General features: G+C 53.3%; 1 protein-coding gene across 1 annotated transcript in view; it reads right to left on the bottom strand.

The window, feature by feature from the left end:
• Positions 1 to 508: 508 nt before the first annotated feature.
• LOC137324930 (LIM homeobox transcription factor 1-alpha-like) overlaps positions 509 to 26,503 on the bottom strand; it is a 646,125-nt gene continuing 620,130 nt past the window's right edge. The window contains exons 3-7 of the mRNA XM_067989620.1: positions 22,980 to 23,149; positions 21,580 to 21,657; positions 14,852 to 14,921; positions 3,280 to 3,447; positions 509 to 666 (exon numbers count right to left, since the gene is read on the bottom strand). Of these exons, the coding sequence (XP_067845721.1) occupies positions 509 to 666; positions 3,280 to 3,447; positions 14,852 to 14,921; positions 21,580 to 21,657; positions 22,980 to 23,149 (644 nt within the window). The remainder of the gene's footprint in view (positions 667 to 3,279; positions 3,448 to 14,851; positions 14,922 to 21,579; positions 21,658 to 22,979; positions 23,150 to 26,503) is intronic.

The raw sequence follows: 26,503 nt of genomic DNA, 5'->3' as shown, positions 1-26,503 counted from the left end.
CAGAGGTCTACCCCGTCTGTGCGAGTTTCATAGGGAGGAGCTCCATCCAACTGGCGTGGGGGTTTTTTTTTTTAAATTTCAATCTATAAATAATCAATCTTTGGAATCAAAAACAGTCAGATGATTTAAGACTTTCCCAGGGGGACAGAACAGGAGAAGATTCAAATGGCAACTTGCAGGCTTGTCTCGATGAGTCGCCCGACTTGTTAATGTCTGGGATCTGAAATTCTCTACAAGCATTTGGACTGATAAGACTGTCAGCTACACATCAACTGCTGCGTGTGTCTCATCAGAACAGTCTAATGCATCGAAACTGCTTATTGATAGCGTTGCAAGAGCTGAGGGATTTTTTTTTTAAAAAAAAAAAGCATCTTAATCCAATCATCTGGGGAACTCCTGTGTTGCTTTCTGTGGCGTTGGAGTCGAGCCGTGAACGACATCAGTTGGAACAAAGGTTAAACTGGGCTGGGGCAGGTCTGCTCCTTCCAACGTGGCCATGGACACGACTTCATGAGGTAAAGTAGGAGTTTTGCATGGAGTACAGCCGATCTATGGGGTTTCCTATCCTGGCCTGCATGGAGTTTGCCTCAGTGGTCGCTAGGAGACAGTCTCCTAAACTGTTGAGTGAGGTGTCGCTGTCCATGTCATGGAAAAGGGTTTCGTTGCCTGCGGAGGGAAGAAGAGGGAATAAAACCGTCAGCGACTTGATCCAGCAGAGACTCGCGGTGTCTGCCAGCCAGGAGACATGAGGACCTAAGAAAGCCTGGTATGAGAAAAGGCCATTTGGCCCATCGAGCCACCTCCTTCCACACACCATCTACAATAAAGAAAAAGAACTTGCATTTCGACAGCGCCTTTCAAGACCTCAGGACGTCGCAAAGCGTTTTACAGCCAATGAAATACTTTTTGTGAAGTGTGGTCACTGTTGTAATGTAGGAAACACAGCAGTCAATTTACACACAGCAAGATCCCACAAACAACAAATGTGATAATGATCAGATCATCTGTTTTTAGCGCTGCTGGTTGAGGGATAAATAGTGGCCACTCCCCTGCTCTTCTTCAAAATATTGCCATGGGATCTTTCTACGTCCGCTTGAGAGAGCAGGCGGGACCTCGGTTTAAAGTCTCATCCAAAAGACGGCACCTCCGACAGTGCGGCACTCCCTCAGTACTGCACCAGGAGAGTCAGCCTGGATTGTGTGCTCAAGTCTCTGGAGGGAGATATGAATCCACAACCTTCTGACTTAGAGGCGAGAGGTGCTACCCACCGAGCCATGGCTGACACAATCGTAGAATCACAGAAAGGTCGCAGCACGGAAGGAGGCCATTTGGCCCATCAAGTCCGTGCCGGCTCTATGCAAGATACCCCATCATTACCTATAGAAAGAAAGGACGAGCTTCTTTTTATATACATTCTCAGGTTGTCCCAAAGTCCTTCATAACTGATTAATTACTTTTCTCAAGTGCAGTCACTGTTAAATAGGCAAATGTGGTAGCAAATTTGCACACAGCAAGATCCCACAAACAGCATCTGGGATAACTGACCAGTTAATCTGCTTTTGGTGGTGTTGGTCGAGGGATAAATGTCGGCCAGTGTAACGGGAGAACTCTCCTGCACTTCATCAAATAGTGCCAGGGACCTTTTACATCCACCTGAACAGGCAGGCAGGGACTTGGCTCAACATCTCCCTCAGTGAGTCATCCTCGATTATATGTTCAAGTCTCTGGAGTGAGCCACGAATCCACGACCCAGATAAATTCTCCCCTTCTCTGCTGGAGGTGTTGACTCAGGGGCGAGAGTGCCACCCACTGAATCAAGCTGGGTGGTGGGGGAAGGAGGGAGGAAGGGAGAAAGAGAGAGGGAGAGATAGCGAGAGAGAGAGAGAGAGAGAAAGATACTACATTTTTATAGCGCCCTTCATGTGCTCAGGACGTCCCAAAGCGCTTTACAGCCAACGAATAACTTTTGAAGTGTAATCACTCATATTACGTAGCGAAACATGGCAGCCACACTGCGCAAGGCAAGGAAACCACAAACCAAATCATCTGTTTTTGGTGGTGTTGGTTGAAGGATAAATATTGGCCAGTGTACCGGAAGAACTCCTCTGCTCTTCTTTGAATAGTGCCATGAACTTTTTACATCCACTTGAGAGGATAGGTGTGTGTAGTATTCCAGTACTCTGCCAAACCCATTTGATCTCCTGAGGGAAGGTTCACTATCAACATATCTTGACCTTCAAAGATAGTGAAGCAAGACTCCAAAACGTTCGTCCAGCTTCATATCTCCACAATTCATCCCTTGCCGCCCTGGACAGACGTCACTTGCCTTCCCCACCCAGCCCTGCTATCACGAGACTCATTATAGTTGATTATCTCAAGCTATCCCTATTCCTATGGTCTTCAGTCCCAGTCCCAGCCAGCTGCCTAACCAGCTCCTCTACGAAAGAGTTAAGTGTCAGCATCGTTCACCGGTTGGACCTCAGACGGAGTGTTGTGTCCAATTCTGGGCACCACATTTTAGGAAGGAGGTCAAGGCCTTAGAGAGGGTGTAGAAGAGATTTACTAGAATGACTTCAGGGATGAGGGACTTCAGTTATGTGGAGAGACTGGAGAAGCTTAGATCAGAGAAGCTTAAGGGGAGATTTGATAGAGGTGTTCAAAACCATGAATGGTTTTTGTTAGAGTAAATAAGGAGAAACTCTTTCCAGTTGCAGGAGGGTCGGTAATCAGTGACGCAGAGTTAAGATAATTGGCAAAAATGCCAGGAGAGAGATGAGAAGAATTTTTTTTACGCAGCGAGTGTTTGTGATCTGGAATGCACTGCCTGAATGGGTGGTGGAAGCAGTGACTTTCAAAAGGGAATTGGATGTATAATTAAAAAGGAAAATTTTGCAGGGATATGGGGAAAGATCAGAGGAGTGGGACAAATCGGATAGGTCTTTCAGAGGCGCCGGCACAGGCACAATGGGCCGAATGGCCTCCTTCTGTGCTGTATGATTCTATGATCAACTGCTTTTGCTGGGAGTCTGCTCTGCATCCACTACTCTGTGGGCTCTTTCTTGACAGCAAACCTAGATATGGTGAAGGGGCTTGCAAGGCTCCAGGCCGGTTGAAGCTCAACTACCAGTAGGGTAGGTCCATGCTGGAAAGGTTAAAAGGTAGACACCGTACAAGGAGTGGTTATGACTGGCTGTGGCTGGTCACCCCACCCTCCTCCAGGCATTTTTTCTGTGTTTTTTTAAAAATTGGGTTACAGTTTAAGGAGAAGGAAGCAGTCACCATATGGGTGCATGTGGTCTCCTGGCATCTGTGGAGGAGTGAGGCCTTGTCGGAAAGGATCGGTGTTATATCCATTCTGTTCAATGGCCAGGAGCTGCTGCGGAGGCAGGGTTGTGTAAGGGTTCATCATCGTCTCCATTCCAGGGTTATTGGAGGTGTTCGCTGGGACTGTACGAGAGAAAAGAAATAAAATGAAATGAATGTCACACAGCAGCACATTCCATCCAGCTCGGCATTTATACAAGGAAGTTATTCTAAACCTTTATAAATCACTGGTTAGGCCCCAGCCGCAGTATTGTGTCCAATTCTGGGCACCACACTTTAGGAAGGATGTCAAGGCCTTGGAGAGGGTGCAGAGGAGATTTACTAGAATGGTACCAGGGATGAGGGACTTCAGTTATGTGGAGAGACTGGAGAAGCTGGGATTGTTCACCTTAGAGCAGAGAAGGTTAAGGGGAGATTTAATAGAGGTGTTCAAAATGATGAGGGGTTTTGATAGAGTAAATAGGGAGAAACTGTTTCCACTGGAGGAAGGGTCAGTAACCAGAGGACACAGATTTAAGATAATTGGCAAAAGAACTGGGGGGGAGATGAGGAGAAATATTTTTACGCAGCAAGTTGTTATGATCTGGAATGCACTGTCTGAAAGGGCGGTGGAAGCAGATTCAATAATAACTTTCAAAAGGGAATTGGATAAATACTTGAAAAGGAAAAAAATGCAGAGTTATGGGGAAAGAGCTGGGAGAGTGGGACTAATTAGATAGTTCTTTCAAAGAGCCGGCACAGGTACGATGGGCCGAATAGCCTCCTCCAGTGCTGTATGAGATGCTAATCGGGCCTACTGGGGTAGATAAGAACCTGAATTACCATCTCAGTCACCATCATTTAAAGCTAGATAAATTCTCCCCTTCTCTGCCGAAAGCGTTGACTCATTTGAGGGTAAACCCGCACCCAAGTGGCTATCTTTCAATGACAGGAAGCGTCAGCAGTCTGCTGGATGGCAGAGGAGGCTTCGCAGCGGAGGCCCATCCTGTCCAAACGGAGGCCCTTTCTAGTAGGGGGTCACTGGATAGCGTTGAGGGTCGGGAGCTCTTCTTGGTTCTTCCCCATCCACCCCTAGCGTAGAGAGGCTGACGCCCACCTCCCTCCTTCTCCCAGCTGAGATCCACAAATTCAGCACCTGGGAGCTGAACTTTGGATCGTTGGGTCTGCGTGGCTCAGTACATTGGGAAGCAACCTCACCCACGGAGCTATTGAGGGAGCTTTCGGAGAATGTTAACTTGGCTCTTCCCTGGCCAGGGGATCTATGGGGAGAGTACTGCTCTACCATCATGGCTGTTAGAGAGCACAGTGCCCACTAATTGGTTGGTCCCAGATTCTTTCAGCAGTGGGAGTAACTTGGGAAGAAAGGAACGAGTAGAATAAGTCCAGAGGAAGGAGGCCCTCAGCTCCCGATACTGGACATAGCTCGTGCATCGCACACTCGGATCGAGATATCTCCCAAAGGAGCCTGGTCACGTTTGCTTTGTGAGGTGTTGGGTTGGAGCCATGGCTGAGATGGGCACCTTCTCATCGACAAGGGTGAAAGGGGCAGGGGTGTTCTGCCAGCTGTGGGTTGGTCGGGCGGGCGCTTGTCTCCGAGATCACCATCCCACAATTCAGATTGTAATCAGTACTGCCTCCTATTCTCAGACATGTTGGAACGAGATAGCATCATCTTCTTACAGTGCTGTCAGTTAGTGTGTCAGTCACACAGGCGTTGCTGTGAGAGTGTGTGTGTATATGTGTGTATATATATGTTTGTGTGTATGTGTGTGTATATATGTGTGTGTATGTGTGTTTGTGTGAGTGTATGTGTGTATGTGTATATCTATGTGTCCACATTCACGAATCAAGAGGTGCCCTGTATGATAACTTGCCGTATGGCTCTCACAGCAAGCATTGGGTCAGTTGTTTCAAACTGATAACTAGAGGATCAAGGAGAAGGCCCACCACCACCTTCTCAGGGCCCCTCGGAATGGGCAATAAATGCCGGCCTTGCCAGAGATGCCCATATCCCGAGAATGAATAAATGCAATATTGAACACAACCAGTGACCTGCTTATTTTTGCAATGTCTGATTATTCAGCCTATAACGACTGGTGCAGATCCCTCGAGACTATTGGAAACCTTTCATTTATTTCGATTGCACTTTGAGCTGTAAGACTTTGGATGGCACCAAAACCCTCATGGTTGAATAGCGGGAGTGTGGGTCACACCTCCCTGCCCAGGTGATGGTCTCCTGTGCAGACAATCCTCAAAATGAGGGAGGGGAGGAGGGAGGGGGTCAGTGTTAAACTCACGGGGTAGCCTTAGCCCTGGGAATAATTATACGAGTCCAAGATCCCGGATGGTGGGGGGAGGCTCGTACGCAGGGAGCATGTATCGGACGATCAGGGCTCAAACCCTGATCGAAGAGCTCCCCGGCTGAGGCTCCACACCGAGACACCACACCCAGACTCCCCGCCGGCAGACGTCTCACCAGCAGACGCCTCACCCAGACTTCCCACACCCAGACTCCCCAACATAAGACTCCCCACCCGCAGAGGCCTCACCCAGACTCCCCACACCCAGACTCCCCATCACCAAACTCCCCACCAGCAGACGCCTCACCCAGACTCCCCACGCTCAGACATCCCACCACCAGACTCCACACCGGTAGACGCCTCACCAGACTCCCGACTGCCAGACTCCCCACCACCAGACTCCCCACCGCCAGACTCCATAGAAACATAGAAACATAGAAAATAGCAGCAGGAGTAGGCCATTCGGTCATTCGAGCCTGCTCCGCCATTCAATATGATCATGGCTGATCCTCGAACTCAATACCATATTCCCACTCTCTCTCCATTCCCCTTGATGACTTTTGTGTCTAGAAAACTATCCAGCTTCTTCTTAAATATATTCAGTGACTTGGCCTCCACAGCCTTCTGTGGTAGAGAATTCCACAGGTTCACCACCCTCTGAGTGAAGAAATTTCTCCTCATCTCAGTCCTAAATGTCCTACCCCGTATCCTGAGACTGTGACCCCTCGTTTTGGACCTCCCAGCCAGGGGAAACATCCTCCCTGCATCCAGTCAGTTTTTTTTTATTCGTTCATGGGATGTGGGCGTCGCTGGCGAGGCCGGCATTTATTGCCCATCCCTAATTGCCCTTGAGAAGGTGGTGGTGAGCCGCCTTCTTGAACCGCTGCAGTCCGTGTGGTGAAAGTTCTCCCACAGTGCTGTTAGGAAGGGAGTTCCAGGATTTTGACCCAGTGACGATGAAGGAACGGCGATATATTTCCAAGTCGGGATGGTGTGTGACTTGGAGGGGAACGTGCAGGTGGTGTTGTTCCCATGCGCCTGCTGCTCTTGTCCTTCTAGGTGGTAGAGGTTGCGGGTTTGGGTGGTGCTGTCGAAGAAGCCTTGGCGAGATGCTGCAGGGCATCCTGTGGATGGTACACACTGCAGCCACTGTGCGCCAGTGGTGAAGGGAGTGAATGTTTAGGGTGGTGGATGGGGTGCAATCAAGCGGGCTGCTTTGTCCTGGATGGTGTTGAGCTTCTTGAGTGTTGTTGGAGCTGCACTCATCCAGGCAAGTGGAGAGTATTCTATCACACTCCTGACTTGTGCCTTGTAGATGGTGGAAAGGCTTTGGGGAGTCAGGAGGTGAGTCACTCGACGCAGAATATCCAGCCTCTGACCTGCTCTTGCAGCCACAGTATTTATATGGCTGGTCCAGTTAAGTTTCTGGTCAATGGTGACCCCCAGGATGTTGATGGTGGGGGATCCGGTGATGGTAATGCCGTTGAATGTCAAGGGGAGGTGGTTAGACTCTCTCTTGTTGGAGATGGACAATGCCTGGCACTTATCTGGCGCGAATGTTACTTGCCACTTATCAGCCCAAGCCTGGATGTTGTCCAGGTCTTGCTGCATGCGGGCTCGGACTGCTTCATTATCTGAGGGGTTGCGAATGGAACTGAACACTGTGCAATCATCAGCGAATGTCCACATTTCTGACCTTATGATGGAGGGAAGGTCATTGATGAAGCAGCTGAAGATGGTTGGGCCGAGGACACTGACCTGAGGAACTCCTGCAGCAATGTCCTGGGGCTGAGATGATTGGCCTCCAACAACCACTACCATCTTCCTTTGTGCTAGGTATGACTCCAGCCACTGGAGAGTTTTCCCACTGATTCCCATTGATTTCAATTTTACTAGGGCTCCTTGGTGCCACACTCGGTCAAATGCTGCCTTGATGTCAAGGGCAGTCATTATCACCTCACCTCTGGAATTCAGCTCTTTTGTCCATGTTTGGACCAAGGCTGTAATGAGGTCTGGAGCCGAGTGATCCTGGCGGAACCCAAACTGAGCATCGGCGAGCAGGTTATTGGTGAGTAAGTGCTGCTTGATAGCACTGTCGACGACATCTTCCATCACTTTGCTGATGATTGAGAGCAGACTGATGGGGCGGTAATTGGCCGGATTGGATTTGTCCTGCTGTTTGTGGACAGGACATACCTGGGCAATTTTCCACATTGTCGGGTAGATGCCAGTGTTGCAGCTGTACTGGAACAGCTTGGCTAGAGGCGCAGCTAGTTCTGGAGCACAAGTCTTCAGCACTACAGCCGGGATGTTGTCGAGGCCCATAGCCTTTGCTGTATCCAGTGCACTCAGCCGTTTCTTGATATCACGTGGAGTGAATCGAATTGGCTGAAGACTGGCTTCTGTGATGGTGGGGATATCGGGGGGAGGCTGAGATGGATCGTCCACTCGGCACTTCTGGCTGAAGATGGTTGAAAACGCTTCAGCCTTGTCTTTTGCACTCACGTGCTGGACTCCGCCATCATTGAGGATGGGGATGTTTACAGAGCCTCCTCCTCCCGTTAGTTCTTTAATTGTCCACCACCATTCACGACTGGATGTGGCAGGACTGCAGAGCTTTGATCTGATCCGTTGGTTGTGGAATCGCTTAGCTCTGTCGATAGCATGTTGCTTCTGCTGTTTAGCACGCATGTAGTCCTGTGTTGTAGCTTCACCAGATTGGCACCTCATTTTTAGGTACGCCTGGTGCTGCTCCTGGCATGCTCTTCTACACTCCTCATTGAACCAGGGTTGATCCCCTGGCTTGTTGGTAATGGTAGAGTGAGGAATATGCCGGGCCATGAGGTTACAGATTGTGCTGGGATACAATTCTGCTGCTGCTGATGGCCCACAGCGCCTCATGGATGCCCAGTTTTGAGCTGCTAGATCTGTTCTGAATCTATCCCATTTAGCACGGTGGTAGTGCCACACAACACGTTGGATGGTGTCCTCATTGCGAAGACAGGACTTCGTCTCCACGAGGACTGTGCGGTGGTCACTTCTACCAATACTGTCATGGACAGATGCATTTGCGACAGGTAGATTGGTGAGGACGAGGTCAAGTAAGTTTTTCCCTCGTGTTGGTTCGCTCACCACCTGCCGCAGGCCCAGTCTAGCAGCTATGTCCTTCAGGACTCGGCCAGCTCGGTCAGCAGTGGTGCTACCGAGCCACTCTTGGTGATGGACATTGAAGTCCCCCACCCAGAGTACATTCTGTGCCCTTGCTACCCTCAGTGCTTCCTCCAAGTGGTGTTCAACATGGAGGAGGACTGATTCATCAGCTGAGGGAGGACGGTAGGTGGTAATCAGCAGGAGGTTTCCTTGCCCATGTTTGACCTGATGCCATGAGATTTCATGGGGTCCAGAGTCAATGTTGAGGACTCTCAGAGCCACTCCCTCCTGACTGTATATCACTGTACTGCCACCTCTGGTGGGTCTGTCCTGCCGGTGGGACAGGACATACCCAGGGATGGTGATGGAAGAGTCTGGGATGTTGGCTGAAAGATATGATTCTGTGAGTATGGCTATGTCAGGCTGTTGCTTGACTAGTCTGTGGGACAGCTCTCCCAATTTTGGCACAAGTCCCCAGATGTTAGTGAGGAGGACTTTGCAGGGTCGACTGGGCTTGGTTTGCCTTTGTCGTGTCCGGTGCCTCGTGGTCCGATGCCGGGTGGTCCATCTGGTTTTATTCTTATTGTGACTTTTTTTAGCGAGATTTTGCAACTGAGTGGCTTGCTAGGCCATTTCAGAGGGCAATTAAGAATCAACCACATTGCTGTGGGTCTGGAGTCACATATAGGCCAGACCGGGTAAGGACGGCAGGCTTCCTTCCCGAAAGGACATTAGTGAACCAGATGGGTTTTTACGACAATCCGGTAGTTTCATGGCCACCGTTACTGATACTAGTATTTTAATTCCAGATTTTATTTAATTCATTGAATTTAATTCATTGAATTTAAATTCCAGTCAGTCTAGCCCTTTCAGAATTTTATATGTTTCAATGAGATCCCTTCTCGTTCTTCTACACTGAAGTGATTACAGGCCGAGTCGACCCAATCTCTTCTCATACGACAGTCCTGCCATCCCAGAAATCAGTCTGGTGAACCTTCGCTGCACTCCCTCTATGGCAAGTACATCCTTTCTTAGGTAAGGAAACCAAAACTGCACACAATACTCCAGGTGTGGTCTCACCAAGGCCCTGTATAACTGCAGTAAGACATCCTTGCACCTATACTCAAATCCTCTTGCAATGAAGGCCAACATACAATTTGCCTTCCTAAATGCTTACTGCACCTGCATATTTGCTTTCAGTGACTGGTGTACGAGGACACCCAGGTCCCTTTGTACATCAACATTTCCCAATCTATCACCATTTAAATAATACTCTGCCTTTCTGTTTTTCAAATGTAAGGAATCTTACAACACCAGGTTATAGTCCAACAGTTTTATTTGAAAATCATAAGCTTTCGGAGGCTTTCTCCTTCGTCAGGTGAGTGTGGGATTCCATGAAAGGTACCGCATATATAGTCAGAGAACAATGCCTGGTGATTACAGATAATCTTTCCAACTGCCCGTTATCAAGGCAATCAAAGGAGTTGAATAGTGTTCAGACAGAGAGACATTACATACAGGACTACTGAATATACAAACGGTCAGAACCCAAAGACAGGGAGAGAGAGAGAGAGATAAACATCCGAAGGGAAGAGAAAGAGAGAGAATGACCAGTTGTATTAAAAACAGATAACTCTTTTTTCGCTGGTGGGGTTACGTGTAGCGTGACATGAACCCAAGATCCCGGTTGAGGATACCTTTCATGGAATCCCACACTCACCTGACGAAGGAGAAAGCTTCCGAAAGCTTGTGATTTTCAAATAAAACTGTTGGACTATAACCTGGTGTTGTAAGATTCCTTACATTTGTCCACCCCAGTCCATCACTGTCATCTCCACATCATTTCTGTTTTTCCTTCCGAAGTGGATAACTTCACATTTATCCCATTATACTGCATCTGCCATGTATTTGCCCACTCACTCAACTTGTCTAAATCGCCTTGAAGCCTCTTTGCATCCTCCTCACAACTCACGATCCCACCTAGTTTTGTGTCGTCAGCAAACTTGGAAATATTACATTTGGTTCCCTCATCCAAATCATTGATATATATTGTGAATAGCTGGGGCTCAAGCACTGATCCCTACGGTACCCCACTAGTCACTGCCTGCCACCCCAAAAAAGAACCATTTATTCCTACTCTCTGTTTCCTGTCTATTAACCAATTTTCAATCCATGCCAGTATATTACTCCCAATCCCATGTGCTTTAATTTTGCACACTAACCTCTTATGTGGGACTTTATCAAAGGCCTTCTGAAAATCCAAATAAACCACATCCACTGCTTCTCCCTTATCTATTCTACCAGTTACATCCTCAAAAAACTCCAGTAGGTTTGTCAAACATGATTTCCCTTTCATAAATCCATGTTAACTTTGTCTAATCCCATTGATATTTTCTAAGTGTCCTGTTATCACATCCTTGATAATAGACTCTAGCATTTTCCCTACTTTGGTTTCCTTACCTAAGAAAGGATATACTTGCCATTGATGTTAGGCTAACCGGTCTGTAGTTCCCTGTTTTCTCTCTCCCTCCTTTTTTACATTTTTGTAAACAATTTTACAACACCAAGTTATAGTCCAGCAATTTTATTTTAAATTCACAAGCTTTCGGAGGCTTCCTCCTTCGTCAGGTACATTTACCTGACGAAGGAGGAAGCCTCCGAAAGCTTGTGAATTTAAAATAAAATTGCTGGACTATAACTTGGTGTTGTAAAATTGTTTACAATTGTCAACCCCAGTCCATCACCGGCATCTCCACATCCTTTTTTAAATAGTGGGGTTACATTTGCCACCCTCCAGTCTGCAGGAACTGTTCCATAATCTATAGAATTTTGGAAGATGACAACTAACACATCCACTATTTCCATGGCTACCTCTTTTAATACTCTGGGATGCACTCTCCACACACCCAGACTCCCCAAACCAGACACCCCATACCCAGACTCCCCATACCCAGACTCCCCAAACCAGACACCCCATACCCAGACTCCCCAAACCAGACACCCCATACCCAGACTCCCCAAACCAGACTCCCCATACCCAGACTCCCCAAACCAGACACCCCATACCCAGACTCCCCAAACCAGACACCCCATACCCAGACTCCCCAAACCAGACACCCCATACCCAGACTCCCCAAACCAGACACCCCATACCCAGACTCCCCAAACCAGACACCCCATACCCAGACTCCCCAAACCAGACTCCCCATACCCAGACTCCCCATTCAGAATCCCCACTCCCAGACTCCCCACTCCCAGACTCCCCATTAAGAATCCCCACACCCAGACTCACCACACCCAGACTCCCCACACAGAGATATGGCTGAACTGATCAAAAGAATCAAGAAGTGTAAACGTGCTGAAATTAAAGGCTGACGTTACAGCGTTTAGTGTTCACAAACCACAGACAGCGAGGGGTGGGAGGGAACGGTGCTGAGGGGCAAGACCCTCAATAGAGAATTACGAGGGTCGGTAATTCACCATCAGAGCAGATAACATTGATTTTACACAACAACTCGCTCTTTACTGTCTCACCTTAATCTCACCAGGCCAGAGCAGGATGGATGGGTATTAACTGTAAACTGACTGGGGAGGGCCGCAGTAACTCGATTAACGGGTCAGTGCAGAATTCAGGTCCATACCTGAATTTTAACAAGTGAACGTAAGGAAGCGACTCAGGAAGAGGGGACAAAAAGCTCGGGTTCGGGGTCTGAGAATTGAGGTGCCTGAGTTAAGTTGAGAGCCGGAGACCCCTGACGAAGGGGTAATTTTGACTAGTGCCCCCTGATCGGTGGGAGCAGTTAAAAGGCAGTGCCTCTGTTACCGCCAATTCCCCGTTTTAATGCCGCTGGTTTTGGTGGTGGATGATGCTCCCTCCCGACAACCCCCGGAGACCCCCGGGACACTTTAACCCACTCCAGGCCCCCCACTCCATCCGGAGACCCCCGGGACACTTTAACCCACTCCAGGCCCCCCACTCCATCCGGAGACCCCCGGGACACTTTAACCCGCTCCAGGCCCCCCACTCCGCCCGGAGAACCCGGGACACTTTAACCCACTCCAAGCCCCCCACTCCATCCGGAGACCCCCGGGACACTTTAACCCACTCCAAGCCCCCCACTCCATCCGGAGACCCCCGGGACACTTTAACCCACTCCAAGCCCCTCACTCCATCCGGAGACCCCCGGGACACTTTAACCCACTCCAAGCCCCTCACTCCATCCGGAGACCCCCGGGACACTTTAACCCACTCCAAGCCCCCCACTCCGCCCGGAGACCCCCGGGACACTTTAACCCGCTCCAGACCCCCCACTCCGCCCGGAGACCCCGGGACACTTTAACCCGCTCCAGACCCCCCACTCCGCCCGGAGACCCCCGGGACACTTTAACCCACTCCAGGCCCCCCACTCCGCCCGGAGAACCCGGGACACTTTAACCCACTCCAAGCCCCCCACTCCATCCGGAGACCCCCGGGACACTTTAACCCACTCCAAGCCCCCCACTCCGCCCGGAGACCCCCGGGACACTTTAACCCACTCCAAGCCCCCCACTCCATCCGGAGACCCCCGGGACACTTTAACCCACTCCAAGCCCCTCACTCCATCCGGAGACCCCCGGGACACTTTAACCCACTCCAGGCCCCCCACTCCGCCCGGAGAACCCGGGACACTTTAACCCGCTCCAAGCCCCTCACTCCATCCGGAGACCCCCGGGACACTTTAACCCACTCCAAGCCCCCCACTCCGCCCGGAGACCCCCGGGACACTTTAACCCACTCCAGGGCCCCCCACTCCACCCGGAGACCCCCGGGACACTTTAACCCGCTCCAGGCCCCCCACTCCGCCCGGAGACCCCCGGGACACTTTAACCCACTCCAAGCCCCCCACTCCGCCCGGAGACCCCCGGGACACTTTAACCCACTCCAGGGCCCCCCACTCCACCCGGAGACCCCCGGGACACTTTAACCCGCTCCAGGCCCCCCACTCCGCCCGGAGACCCCCGGGACACTTTAACCCACTCCAAGCCCCCCACTCCACCCGGAGACCCCCGGGACACTTTAACCCACTCCAGGGCCCCCCACTCCACCCGGAGACCCCCGGGACACTTTAACCCACTCCAAGCCCCCCACTCCATCCGGAGACCCCCGGGACACTTTAACCCACTCCAAGCCCCCCACTCCATCCGGAGACCCCCGGGACACTTTAACCCACTCCAAGCCCCCCACTCCACCCGGAGACCCCCGGGACACTTTAACCCACTCCAAGCCCCCCACTCCATCCGGAGACCCCCGGGACACTTTAACCCACTCCAAGCCCCCCACTCCACCCGGAGACCCCCGGGACACTTTAACCCGCTCCAGGCCCCCCACTCCGCCCGGAGACCCCCGGGACACTTTAACCCGCTCCAGGCCCCCCACTCCGCCCGGAGACCCCCGGGACACTTTAACCCGCTCCAGGGCCCCCCACTCCGCCCGGAGACCCCCGGGACACTTTAACCCACTCCAAGCCCCCCACTCCGCCCGGAGACCCCCGGGACACTTTAACCCGCTCCAGGGCCCCCCACTCCGCCCGGAGACCCCCGGGACACTTTAACCCGCTCCAGGCCCCCCTCTCCACCCGGAGACCCCCGGGACACTTTAACCCGCTCCAGACCCCCCGACAAGGTAAGTCCCACTTGCCCCGTGTTCCCCCTTCCCAGCAGTGAGACTCATGCAATGCCCCTCCCTATTGGACCTACCTTGCTGCCGTCCGTCTTCCCTCGGGCTGCCCGATCTTTCTCCCCCCCCCCCCCCCGCCCCGCCGCTGACCAGCTGCCACTTCCCACCCGGTGCCATTCAAAAAGATACCAGCCGGGCTTCCGACAACGACACCCCCAGAGTACTTGCCATCTGATTGGCCCTTCTATTTCAGGGTCAGACAGACCGGCTGTGTGCTCCGCGGTAGCTACACTGAGTTGGCATTGTGGGACACCACCCCCCACCCCGCCAAGGTCAGAGTTCGCACACCTCATACGCGAACCGATCTTTCTCTGTCGCACCCTGTCAGATTCGCTGTGTCTGCAGTACTTCCTGTTCTAACCTGTGTTCAGTCGTTGGGTATTCTGCTGGTCCTGCTGCTGTTGCTGCTGCCTGCGAGCTAACTTCTTCATCTGCAGAGAGAGAGAAAAGAGGACGTTACTCGACATGGAGAGAGTGTGGGGTCACTCCGTCTCTAACACAGCGTGGGGTCACTCTGTCCCTAAAACAGCGTGGGGTCACTCCGTCCCAAACACAGTGTGGGGGTCACTCCGTCCCTAAAACAGCGTGGGGTCACTCCGTCCCTAACACAGTGTGGGGTCACTCCGTCCCTAACACAGCGTGGGGGTCACTCCGTCCCTAACACAGTGTGGGGGTCACTCCGTCCCCAACACAGTGTGGGGGTCACTCCGTCTCTAACACAGTGTGGGGGTCACTCCGTCCCTAACACAGGGTGGGGGTCACTCCGTCTCTAACACAGTGTGGGGGTCACTCCGTCTCTAACACAGCGTGGGGTCACTCCGTCCCTAAAACAGCGTGGGGTCACTCCGTCCCAAACACAGTGTGGGGGTCACTCCGTCCCTAAAACAGCGTGGGGTCACTCCGTCCCTAACACAGTGTGGGGTCACTCCGTCCCTAACACAGCGTGGGGGTCACTCCGTCCCTAACACAGTGTGGGGGTCACTCCGTCCCCAACACAGTGTGGGGGTCACTCCGTCTCTAACACAGTGTGGGGGTCACTCCGTCCCTAACACAGGGTGGGGGTCACTCCGTCTCTAACACAGTGTGGGGGTCACTCCGTCTCTAACACAGCGTGGGGTCACTCCGTCCCTAAAACAGCGTGGGGTCACTCCGTCCCAAACACAGTGTGGGGGTCACTCCGTCCCTAAAACAGCGTGGGGTCACTCCGTCCCTAACACAGTGTGGGGTCACTCCGTCCCTAACACAGCGTGGGGGTCACTCCGTCCCTAACACAGTGTGGGGGTCACTCCGTCCCCAACACAGTGTGGGGGTCACTCCGTCTCTAACACAGTGTGGGGGTCACTCCGTCCCTAACACAGTGTGGGGGTCACTCCGTCCCTAAAACAGCGTGGGGTCACTCCGTCCCTAACACAGTGTGGGGTCACTCCGTCTCTAACACAGCGTGGGGTCACTCCGTCCCTAACACAGCGTGGGGTCACTCCGTCCCTAACACAGCGTGGGGTCACTCCGTCTCTAACACAGCGTGGGGTCACTCCGTCTCTAACACAGCGTGGGGGTCACTCCGTCCCGAACACAGCGTGGGGTCACTCCGTCCCGAACACAGCGTGGGGGTCACTCCGTCTCTAACACAGCGTGGGGGTCACTCCGTCCCTAACACAGCGTGGGGGTCACTCCGTCCCTAACACAGCGTGGGGTCACTCCGTCCCTAACACAGCGTGGGGGTCACTCCGTCTCTAACACAGCGTGGGGTCATTCCGTCTCTAACACAGCGTGGGGTCACTCCGTCCCTAACACAGCGTGGGGGTCACTCCGTCTCTAACACAGCGTGGGGTCACTCCGTCTCTAACACAGTGTGGGGTCACTCCGTCCCTAACACAGCGTGGGGGTCACTCCGTCTCTAACACAGCGTGGGGTCACTCCGTCTCTAACACAGCGTGGGGTCACTCCGTCCCTAACACAGCGTGGGGGTCACCCCGTCTCTAACACAGCGTGGGGTCACTCCGTCTCTAACACAGCGTGGGGTCACTCCGTCTCTAACACAGCGTGGGGGTCACTCCGTCTCTAACACAGTGTGGGGGTCACTCCGTCCCTAAAACAGCGTGGGGTCACTCCGTCCCTAACACAGTGTGGGGTCACTCCGTCCCTAACACAGCGTGGGGGTCACTCCGTCTCTAACACAGCGTGGGGTCACTCCGTCCCTAAAACAGCGTGGGGTCACTCCGTCCCAAACACAGTGTGGGGGTCACTCCGTCCCTAAAACAGCGTGGGGTCACTCCGTCCCTAACACAGTGTGGGGTCACTCCGTCCCTAACACAGCGTGGGGTCACTCCGTCCCTAAAACAGCGTGGGGTCACTCCGTCCCAAACACAGTGTGGGGGTCACTCCGTCCCTAAAACAGCGTGGGGTCACTCCGTCCCTAACACAGTGTGGGGTCACTCCGTCCCTAACACAGCGTGGGGTCACTCCGTCCCTAACACAGCGTGGGGGTCACTCCGTCCCTAACACAGTGTGGGGGTCACTCCGTCCCCAACACAGTGTGGGGGTCACTCCGTCTCTAACACAGTGTGGGGGTCACTCCGTCCCTAACACAGGGTGGGGGTCACTCCGTCTCTAACACAGTGTGGGGGTCACTCCGTCTCTAACACAGCGTGGGGTCACTCCGTCCCTAAAACAGCGTGGGGTCACTCCGTCCCAAACACAGTGTGGGGGTCACTCCGTCCCTAAAACAGCGTGGGGTCACTCCGTCCCTAACACAGTGTGGGGTCACTCCGTCTCTAACACAGTGTGGGAGTCACTCCGTCCCTAACACAGGGTGGGGGTCACTCCGTCTCTAACACAGTGTGGGGTTACTCCGTCTCTAACACAGTGTGGGGTTACTCCGTCTCCAACACAGTGTGGGGTCACTCCGTCTCTAACACAGCGTGGGGTCACTCCGTCCCTAACACAGTGTGGGGTCACTCCGTCTCGAACACAGCGTGGGGTCACTCCGTCTCTAACACAGCGTGGGGTCACTCCGTCCCTAACACAGCGTGGGGGTCACTCCGTCTCTAACACAGCGTGGGGTCACTCCGTCTCTAACACAGTGTGGGGTCACTCCGTCCCTAACACAGCGTGGGGGTCACTCCGTCTCTAACACAGCGTGGGGTCACTCCGTCTCTAACACAGTGTGGGGTCACTCCGTCCCTAACACAGCGTGGGGGTCACTCCGTCTCTAACACAGCGTGGGGTCACTCCGTCTCTAACACAGCGTGGGGTCACTCCGTCTCTAACACAGCGTGGGGGTCACTCCGTCTCTAACACAGCGTGGGGGTCACTCCGTCTCTAACACAGCGTGGGGTCACTCCGTCTCTAACACAGCGTGGGGTCACTCCGTCTCTAACACAGCGTGGGGTCACTCCGTCACTAACACAGCGTGGGGGTCACTCCGTCTCTAACACAGCGTGGGGTCACTCCGTCCCGAACACAGCGTGGGGTCACTCCGTCCCTAACACAGCGTGGGGGTCACTCCGTCTCTAACACAGCGTGGGGTCACTCCGTCCCTAACACAGCGTGGGGTCACTCCGTCCCTAACACAGCGTGGGGTCACTCCGTCTCTAACACAGCGTGGGGTCACTCCGTCTCTAACACAGCGTGGGGGTCACTCCGTCCCGAACACAGCGTGGGGTCACTCCGTCCCGAACACAGCGTGGGGGTCACTCCGTCTCTAACACAGCGTGGGGGTCACTCCGTCCCTAACACAGCGTGGGGGTCACTCCGTCCCTAACACAGCGTGGGGTCACTCCGTCCCTAACACAGCGTGGGGGTCACTCCGTCCCTAACACAGCGTGGGGGTCACTCCGTCTCTAACACAGCGTGGGGTCATTCCGTCTCTAACACAGCGTGGGGTCACTCCGTCCCTAACACAGCGTGGGGGTCACTCCGTCTCTAACACAGCGTGGGGTCACTCCGTCTCTAACACAGTGTGGGGTCACTCCGTCCCTAACACAGCGTGGGGGTCACTCCGTCTCTAACACAGCGTGGGGTCACTCCGTCTCTAACACAGCGTGGGGTCACTCCGTCCCTAACACAGCGTGGGGGTCACTCCGTCTCTAACACAGCGTGGGGTCACTCCGTCTCTAACACAGCGTGGGGTCACTCCGTCTCTAACACAGCGTGGGGGTCACTCCGTCTCTAACACAGCGTGGGGGTCACTCCGTCTCTAACACAGCGTGGGGTCACTCCGTCTCTAACACAGCGTGGGGTCACTCCGTCTCTAACACAGCGTGGGGTCACTCCGTCTCTAACACAGCGTGGGGGTCACTCCGTCTCTAACACAGCGTGGGGTCACTCCGTCCCGAACAGAGCGTGGGGTCACTCCGTCCCTAACACAGCGTGGGGGTCACTCCGTCTCTAACACAGCGTGGGGTCACTCCGTCCCTAACACAGCGTGGGGTCACTCCGTCTCTAACACAGCGTGGGGTCACTCCGTCTCTAACACAGCGTGGGGGTCACTCCGTCCCGAACACAGCGTGGGGTCACTCCGTCCCTAACACAGCGTGGGGATCACTCCGTCTCTAACACAGCGTGGGTGTCACTCCGTCCCTAACACAGCGTGGGGGTCACTCCGTCCCTAACACAGCGTGGGGGTCACTCCGTCTCTAACACAGCGTGGGGTCACTCCGTCCCTAACACAGCGTGGGGGTCACTCCGTCCCTAACACAGTGTGGGGGTCACTCCGTCCCTAACACAGCGTGGGGGTCACTCCGTCTATAACACAGCGTGGGGGTCACTCCGTCCCTAACACAGCGTGGGGGTCACTCCGTCTCTAACACAGTGTGGGGGTCACTCCCTCCCTAACACAGTGTGGGGGTCACTCCATCCCTAACACAGCGTGGGGTCACTCCGTCCCTAACACAGTGTGGGGGTCACTCCGTCTCTAACACAGCGTGGGGTCACTCCGTCTCTAACACAGCGTGGGGGTCACTCCGTCCCTAACACAGTGTGGGGGTCACTCCGTCCCTAACACAGCGTGGGGGTCACTCCGTCCCTAACACAGTGTGGGGGTCACTCCGTCCCTAACACAGTGTGGGGTCACTCCGTCCCTAACACAGCGTGGGGTCACTCCGTCCCTAACACAGTGTGGGGGTCACTCCGTCCCCAACACAGTGTGGGGGTCACTCCGTCCCTAACACAGCGTGGGGTCACTCCGTCCCTAACACAGCGTGGGGGTCACTCCGTCCCTAACACAGCGTGGGGTCACTCCGTCCCTAACACAGTGTGGGGGTCACTCCGTCCCTAACACAGTGTGGGGGTCACTCCGTCCCTAACACAGTGTGGGGGTCACTCCGTCCCTAACACAGTGTGGGGGTCACTCCGTCCCTAACACAGTGTGGGGGTCACTCCGTCCCTAACACAGTGTGGGGGTCACTCCGTCCCTAACACAGTGTGGGGGTCACTCCGTCCCTAACACAGTGTGGTGGTCACTCTGTCCCTAACACAGTGTGGGGGTCACTCCGTCCCTAACACAGCGTGGGGTCACTCCGTCTCTAACACAGCGTGGGGGTCACTCCGTCCCTAACACAGTGTGGGGGTCACTCCGTCTCTAACACAGCGTGGGGTCACTCCGTCCCTAACACAGCGTGGGGGTCACTCCGTCCCTAACACAGCGTGGGGGTCACTCCGTCTCTAACACAGCGTGGGGTCACTCCGTCCCTAACACAGCGTGGGGGTCACTCCGTCCCTAACACAGCGTGGGGGTCACTCCGTCTCTAACACAGCGTGGGGGTCACTCCGTCCCGAACACAGCGTGGGGGTCACTCCGTCCCGAACACAGCGTGTGGTCACTCCGTCCCTAACACAGTGTGGGGGTCACTCCGTCCCTAACACAGCGTGGGGGTCACTCCGTCTCTAACACAGCGTGGGGGTCACTCCGTCCCTAACACAGCGTGGGGGTCACTCCGTCTCTAACACAGTGTGGGGGTCACTCCGTCCCTAACACAGTGTGGGGGTCACTCCGTCCCTAACACAGCGTGGGGTCACTCCGTCCCTAACACAGTGTGGGGGTCACTCCGTCTCTAACACAGCGTGGGGTCACTCCGTCTCTAACACAGCGTGGGGGTCACTCCGTCCCTAACACAGTGTGGGGGTCACTCCGTCCCTAACACAGCGTGGGGGTCACTCCGTCCCTAACACAGTGTGGGGGTCACTCCGTCCCTAACACAGTGTGGGGTCACTCCGTCCCTAACACAGCGTGGGGTCACTCCGTCCCTAACACAGTGTGGGGGTCACTCCGTCCCTAACACAGTGTGGGGGTCACTCCGTCCCTAACACAGTGTGGGGTCACTCCGTCCCTAACACAGCGTGGGGGTCACTCCGTCCCTAACACAGCGTGGGGTCACTCCGTCCCTAACACAGTGTGGGGGTCACTCCGTCCCTAACACAGTGTGGGGGTCACTCCGTCCCTAACACAGTGTGGGGGTCACTCCGTCCCTAACACAGTGTGGGGGTCACTCCGTCCCTAACACAGTGTGGGGGTCACTCCGTCCCTAACACAGTGTGGGGGTCACTCCGTCCCTAACACAGTGTGGGGGTCACTCCGTCCCTAACACAGCGTGGGGTCACTCCGTCTCTAACAAAGCGTGGGGGTCACTCCGTCCCTAACACAGTGTGGGGGTCACTCCGTCTCTAACACAGCGTGGGGATCACTCCGTCTCTAACACAGCGTGGGGGTCACTCCGTCTCTAACACAGCGTGGCGGTCACTCCGTCTCTAACACCGCGTGGCGGTCACTCTGATCATCACTCCTCCCTCCCCGATGGGCCGTGTTGACCGAGTCGACAACCCTGGTTGGACGCACTCCTGAAGGTTTCATCACGTGACCTCGTTCCTCCAATCGCCCTGCCCGGTCAAACAGCTTTTCTCCCCCATCTCCGATATATTTACAACTAACGAACAAAAGTCTTCAAAGAAAATGAGAAAGTCCCACATTTATTTTAAAGCCTCTGTGATTTTTCTCCCGGGTTATTTTGCTCGCGCCAGTGTCCTGGAGATTAATCTTTCATTCCTGGAGACTCCAGGACAATCCTGGAGAGTCCTGGTAACAGGACTTACCTTCGCTCTTTGGTTTTGGAACCAGACTTGCACGACCCGGACACTCAGGCCCGTCTCCGCCGCTAGTGTCTCCCTGACCTTGGAAAGATAGAAAGCAGAAACCAATCATCAGCAGTGGCCCCCCGCAGAACAGGCACTAAAAAAAACCACCTCGAAAGACCTGGACGGACCTTTCCTCCCCGCTGGCTTTCACTTGTCCCTCCCCCCCTCCCTCTCCCCTTCAAGCTGATCACTCGCAAGGTGGGCCCCCCAACCTCACTTGGGTGGTCAGTGGATGATCAAGTCCACTGGCCAAAGGGAGAGGCCAGCAAGTGCGTAGGATACAATGGAAACCGTTCTTGGGGAACCTTTGCTAAACCCATCAGGATAGTTCCCCTCTATGTTCTATAGTGAGGGCAGGAGACAATTTAAACCCCCCCCCCCACCCCGCCCCCATCCCCTCCACAATTGCACCTCCGGGAAGGGACTGCCACTCAGGGCTTGAAGTAAGTTGGGCCTAACTGTTGTCTTGGATTTCATTGGAGCTGCGGTGGGGATCTGGTCACACTGGCAGCGGGCGCTCAGTGGGTTTGATAGTGTCTGTTAGCTTTAAATTAGTAGGCCCCCCCAATGGATATTTACTCCTGGCATCCCCCCCCCCCCAAAAAAGGGGTAACAGCACTGCTCTGCTTGGTCACCCCAGGGTACACCAGTATTTGCAGGCCGCACTGCCTCTAGTACCAGGAGAGGTGGACAAGCAGAGCAGACACATCTCATCCCCCCCGCAAAACGATTCCATTCTCGGAACAGAATGAGACGTTTCAGCATGAGTGGTGCTGCCACGTGACTGACTTCTCGGCCTTGCTTTTAATGGACTGCATATACAGTATATACCATCGGTGCAATTCAAGAAGAAGGCGGCTCACCACCATCTTCTCAAGGGTAACTAGGGACGTGCAACGTGTGCCGGCCTCACAGTCCGCTTGATCAACACCCCACCCACCACCTTACACATCCGCCCCCCTCCCCCACCGGCCCACGTGGCTGCAGTGTGCACCATCCACAGGATGCACTGCAGCAACTCGCCAAGGCTTCTTCGACAGCACCTCCCAAACCTGCGACCTCCACCACCTAGAAAGACAAGGGCAGCAGGAGCATGGTCTGTACAGGGCAGCAAGGCAGTTTCCTCACACTGCTGCCCTCAGCCCTCTGCCTCTGCCCTCTGCCCTCCGACCCTGCCCTCTGCCCCTGCAGTGTAGAAGCCTGCGGTGTCTGATGCTGCCAGCGGCACCTCGTCAGATAGGTTGTGAGGGGTCGCCCGAGGCAGCGCTGTGATACAAACAAGGAGTACAGGGAGGGGCAACGATCCCTCGGGACTGAGTCCTCCCCGCCTTTAGTTTCTGCTTCTGTCTCTCTCCTACCTTCCTGCAAGGCTTGGAAGACACTTCAAAAGATGCCTTGAAGGCACGCCTCTGCTGCGTGGTGAGAATAGTCCGTGGCCTTTTGGGTCTTTTGGGGTCTTTGGAGTCGTCCCCTCCTTTGCAATGCAACTGTCCCAGTTTGCCATTGCAATCCTCGTCACCACTCTTAGCTGCGGAAGAGGAGAGAGTCAAACGAGGGGGTGAATGAGCAATAACATCGCGCTACACATGCACGGCAGTGTCCTCCCTTGGTACCAACTCAACCTCAGCCTCTCTCACAAAGAACAGTATCAATTCCACTCCAGTCACACTGTGTGTCGACACTTCTTTACATCTGTGGCAATCAGGTTCCCCCTTTCACTTAGATCACTTGATTTAGTCATTGAGTCAAAATTTCAAAACTGAGATTGATAGATTGACAGAACCAATGCTGCTGGATGGAGTTAAGATACAGATCAGCCATGATCTAACTGAATGGTGGAACAGGCTCGAGGGGCTGAATGGCCTCCTCCTGTTCCCATGTTCCCCTGAGCCCCGAATCCTAATTCATGACCAAATTCCATGTTAATTTAATTTGTATAATGAAAGTTAATTGACGAATAGGAATGCGTTTCAAGGCGGCAGCGTGTACCTGGATTCAGGCTAAACTTTCCTCAAGTCTCTTTCTACCTTGTAACACGTTCATCCCACGCAATCGGGGCCGGGGCGGGGCGGGGGGGGGGGGAAGCGGGTAGATTGTGTCTTTGTGCGTTAGTGTAAGAATCGGGAGCCCATTTTACATCTCTCCCCATTTTTTAATTTCAAGATGACCACGATAGGTCTGAATGTCCTTCAGGGAAGGGAACCCAGTCCGGGCCTACGTGTGATTCCAGTCCCACACTGTGTGATGACTCTTAATGCCCTCAGGGTAACTAGGGATCCAGGAATGTTGGTCAAGGCAGCAGAAGTCCTCGCTCTTCGTTGAAGAGTAGCATTGGACCTTTAATGTCCAGCAGGAGAGAGAGATAGGACCTCGGCCCAACCCTAGGAGAGGGTGACCAACCCTCCAGGAGTCTCCAGCAATCTCCAGGGCACTGCTGCTCGCAATCCAGGAGAAAAATCACAGGGTTACTAAAAACAAACTGTGCGTTTTTTTTCCCTTTAGTTTGAACACTTTTGTTTATTAATTCTAAAGATATTGAAGAGAGGGGGAAGAAAAGGATTGTTCTGACTGACAGTCGAGAATCATCCAATCAGCTTTCAAATTGGCATGAGAAGGCGGGGCGCCGTGAGGATGGACATGTCGGGCGACCAATGGCGGGAGGGTGGGGCGGTTCAAGGCAGGAGGTCAAATGATGAAACCTCCAGGAATGCACCCAACCAGAGTTGGCGACCATGGGGCTGGTTTTTCACACAACGTCTCGCTGAAGCACTGGGAGACCTAATTCCGAAACCTTGAAGCCAACAGCGCGCACCTTAACCCCGTGCTCCTGCACTCTGAAAAACGATTTCCCTTTTTCAGATCAGCTGCAACAACAAAGATGAAAATGTTGTAATTGGGTTTACCTTCAGGCTCTATTAGCCTTGTAATTAGGTTTAACGACATTCTCACCTATCATTATATAATTTACTATCGGAGGTGCCCCACAGGCCTGAACCAGAAGGGCTGTCAAGTAACAAAAAGCAATAACGTCATCCCTCAGAACGCCAGCCTCTTCCCACATCCGATTACTGATTAAAATACTTCTCCCGCATTGCACCTGAAAGTTCTTCTCTTTGGATTCCCGATCTGTGCTGAGTTAACACTCAGGTCAGCAGCTGGGGGGGGGGGGGAGGGGAGGGGAGGACTACGATTAAGCTCAGAGTTCCCGCCATAGGTAGGAAGGTAGGAGGGCGGGTGGGGGAGACAGTCAGGCAGGGCTGAGCCCCTTTGGAAAATACCCGTGGTCGTTGGGTAAGAACAGGACCGGGCTTGGCTCTAATGTCTCCTCGTGATAGTTGGTTTTGACGGTGGCTCTGTGGGTAGCAATCGTTCCTCTTAAGTCATAAAGGTCATGGGTTCAAACCCCATTCCAGAGACTTGAGCACATAATCTAGGCTGATAAGCAGTACAGTACTGAGGGAGTGTTGCACTGTCGGAGGTGCCGTCTTTCAGATGAGACGTTAAACCGAGGCCCCGTCTGCCCTCTCGGGTGGATGTAAAAGATTCCACGGCCCTCCAAGTCACACACCATCCCGACTTGGAAATATATCGCCGTTCCTTCATTGTCGCTGGGTCAAAATCCTGGAACTCCCTTCCTAACAGCACTGTGGGAGAACCTTCACCACACGGACTGCAGCGGTTCAAGAAGGCGGCTCACCACCACCTTCTCAAGGGCAATTAGGGATGGGCAATAAATGCCGGCCTCGCCAGGGACGCCCACATCCCGTGAACGAATAAAAAAAAATTAAAAAAACTATTGGAATAAGAGCAGGGGAGTTCTCCCTGGTGTCCTGGGGCCAATATTTATCCCTTAACCAACATCACTAAAACAGATATAAAAACAGAAAATAAAAGATGGATCGGTTTCTTTCCTTGTCCCATTCCCGCCCTCCTTGCCTCGCACCATCATCCCTTTTATCATTTAATCACTCCTGCCCTCCACCCTATCACAGACCTTCCCATTTGTTCTTTCCTCCCCTCTCCTCTCCTCCCCCCCCCACTTTCCCTGACTCTGTACTTGCTCAAAAACTTTAACTCTTTTAACATCTTCCAGTTCTGACGATAGCTCCTCGACCTGAAATGTTAACTCTGTTTCTTTCTCCACAGATGCTGCCTGACTTGCTGAACTTTTCCAGCATTTTCTGGTTTTATTTCAGATTTCCAGAATCTGCAGTATTTTGCTTTTGATTCACTGAAACAGATGATCCGGTCAGCATCTCACTGCTGTCCGTGGGATCTTGCTGTGTACATTTTGGCTGCTGCGTTTCCTACAGTACAACGGTGACTAAACTTCAAAAGTACTTCATTGGCCGTAAAGCGCTTTGGGCTGTCCTGAGGTGGTGAAAGGGGCCATATAAATGCAAGTTCTTTTTCTATATACTGGACTCACAAACAATTATAACTATTTGAGGGAGGCTCCTCACTTTCCTCTCACTCTTTAATATTTCCTTCTTTGGCTCGGCATGCATTTTTAATTGATTGCCCATCTATGAAGTGCCTTGGGATGTTGTTCTACATTAAAGGCACTGTATAATTGCAAGTTGGTGCTCTGATCGTTGTACTGGAAGGGCGTGGAACTTTCTCCCAGCTACAGTCAATGCCTTCAGGAGAGGAAGGAGGGGAAAATTTGGAAAGCTGTAGAGTGTCGTAAATCATAAAGAGCGAGAGATGGACTGTCAGCGGAGCTCAGGGATTCTTAACTGCATTAATACTTCTAAAGTCGCACGCTGCATCTTTAAATGTCGATTCAGAAACTGCATGCAATGACTAAATTTATGCAGCATTTACTGAGCAGACTGTCAGCAGTCATTGCATCAGGGGCCTGTGTGAGTGGGTGAAAGGT

Source organism: Heptranchias perlo, chromosome 9 (genome assembly GCF_035084215.1).
Source record: "Heptranchias perlo isolate sHepPer1 chromosome 9, sHepPer1.hap1, whole genome shotgun sequence".
NCBI classification, from domain to species: Eukaryota; Metazoa; Chordata; class Chondrichthyes; order Hexanchiformes; family Hexanchidae; genus Heptranchias; species Heptranchias perlo.
Note: the sequence above shows the minus strand (reverse complement) of the source record. Positions and strands in the feature narration are given on the sequence as shown.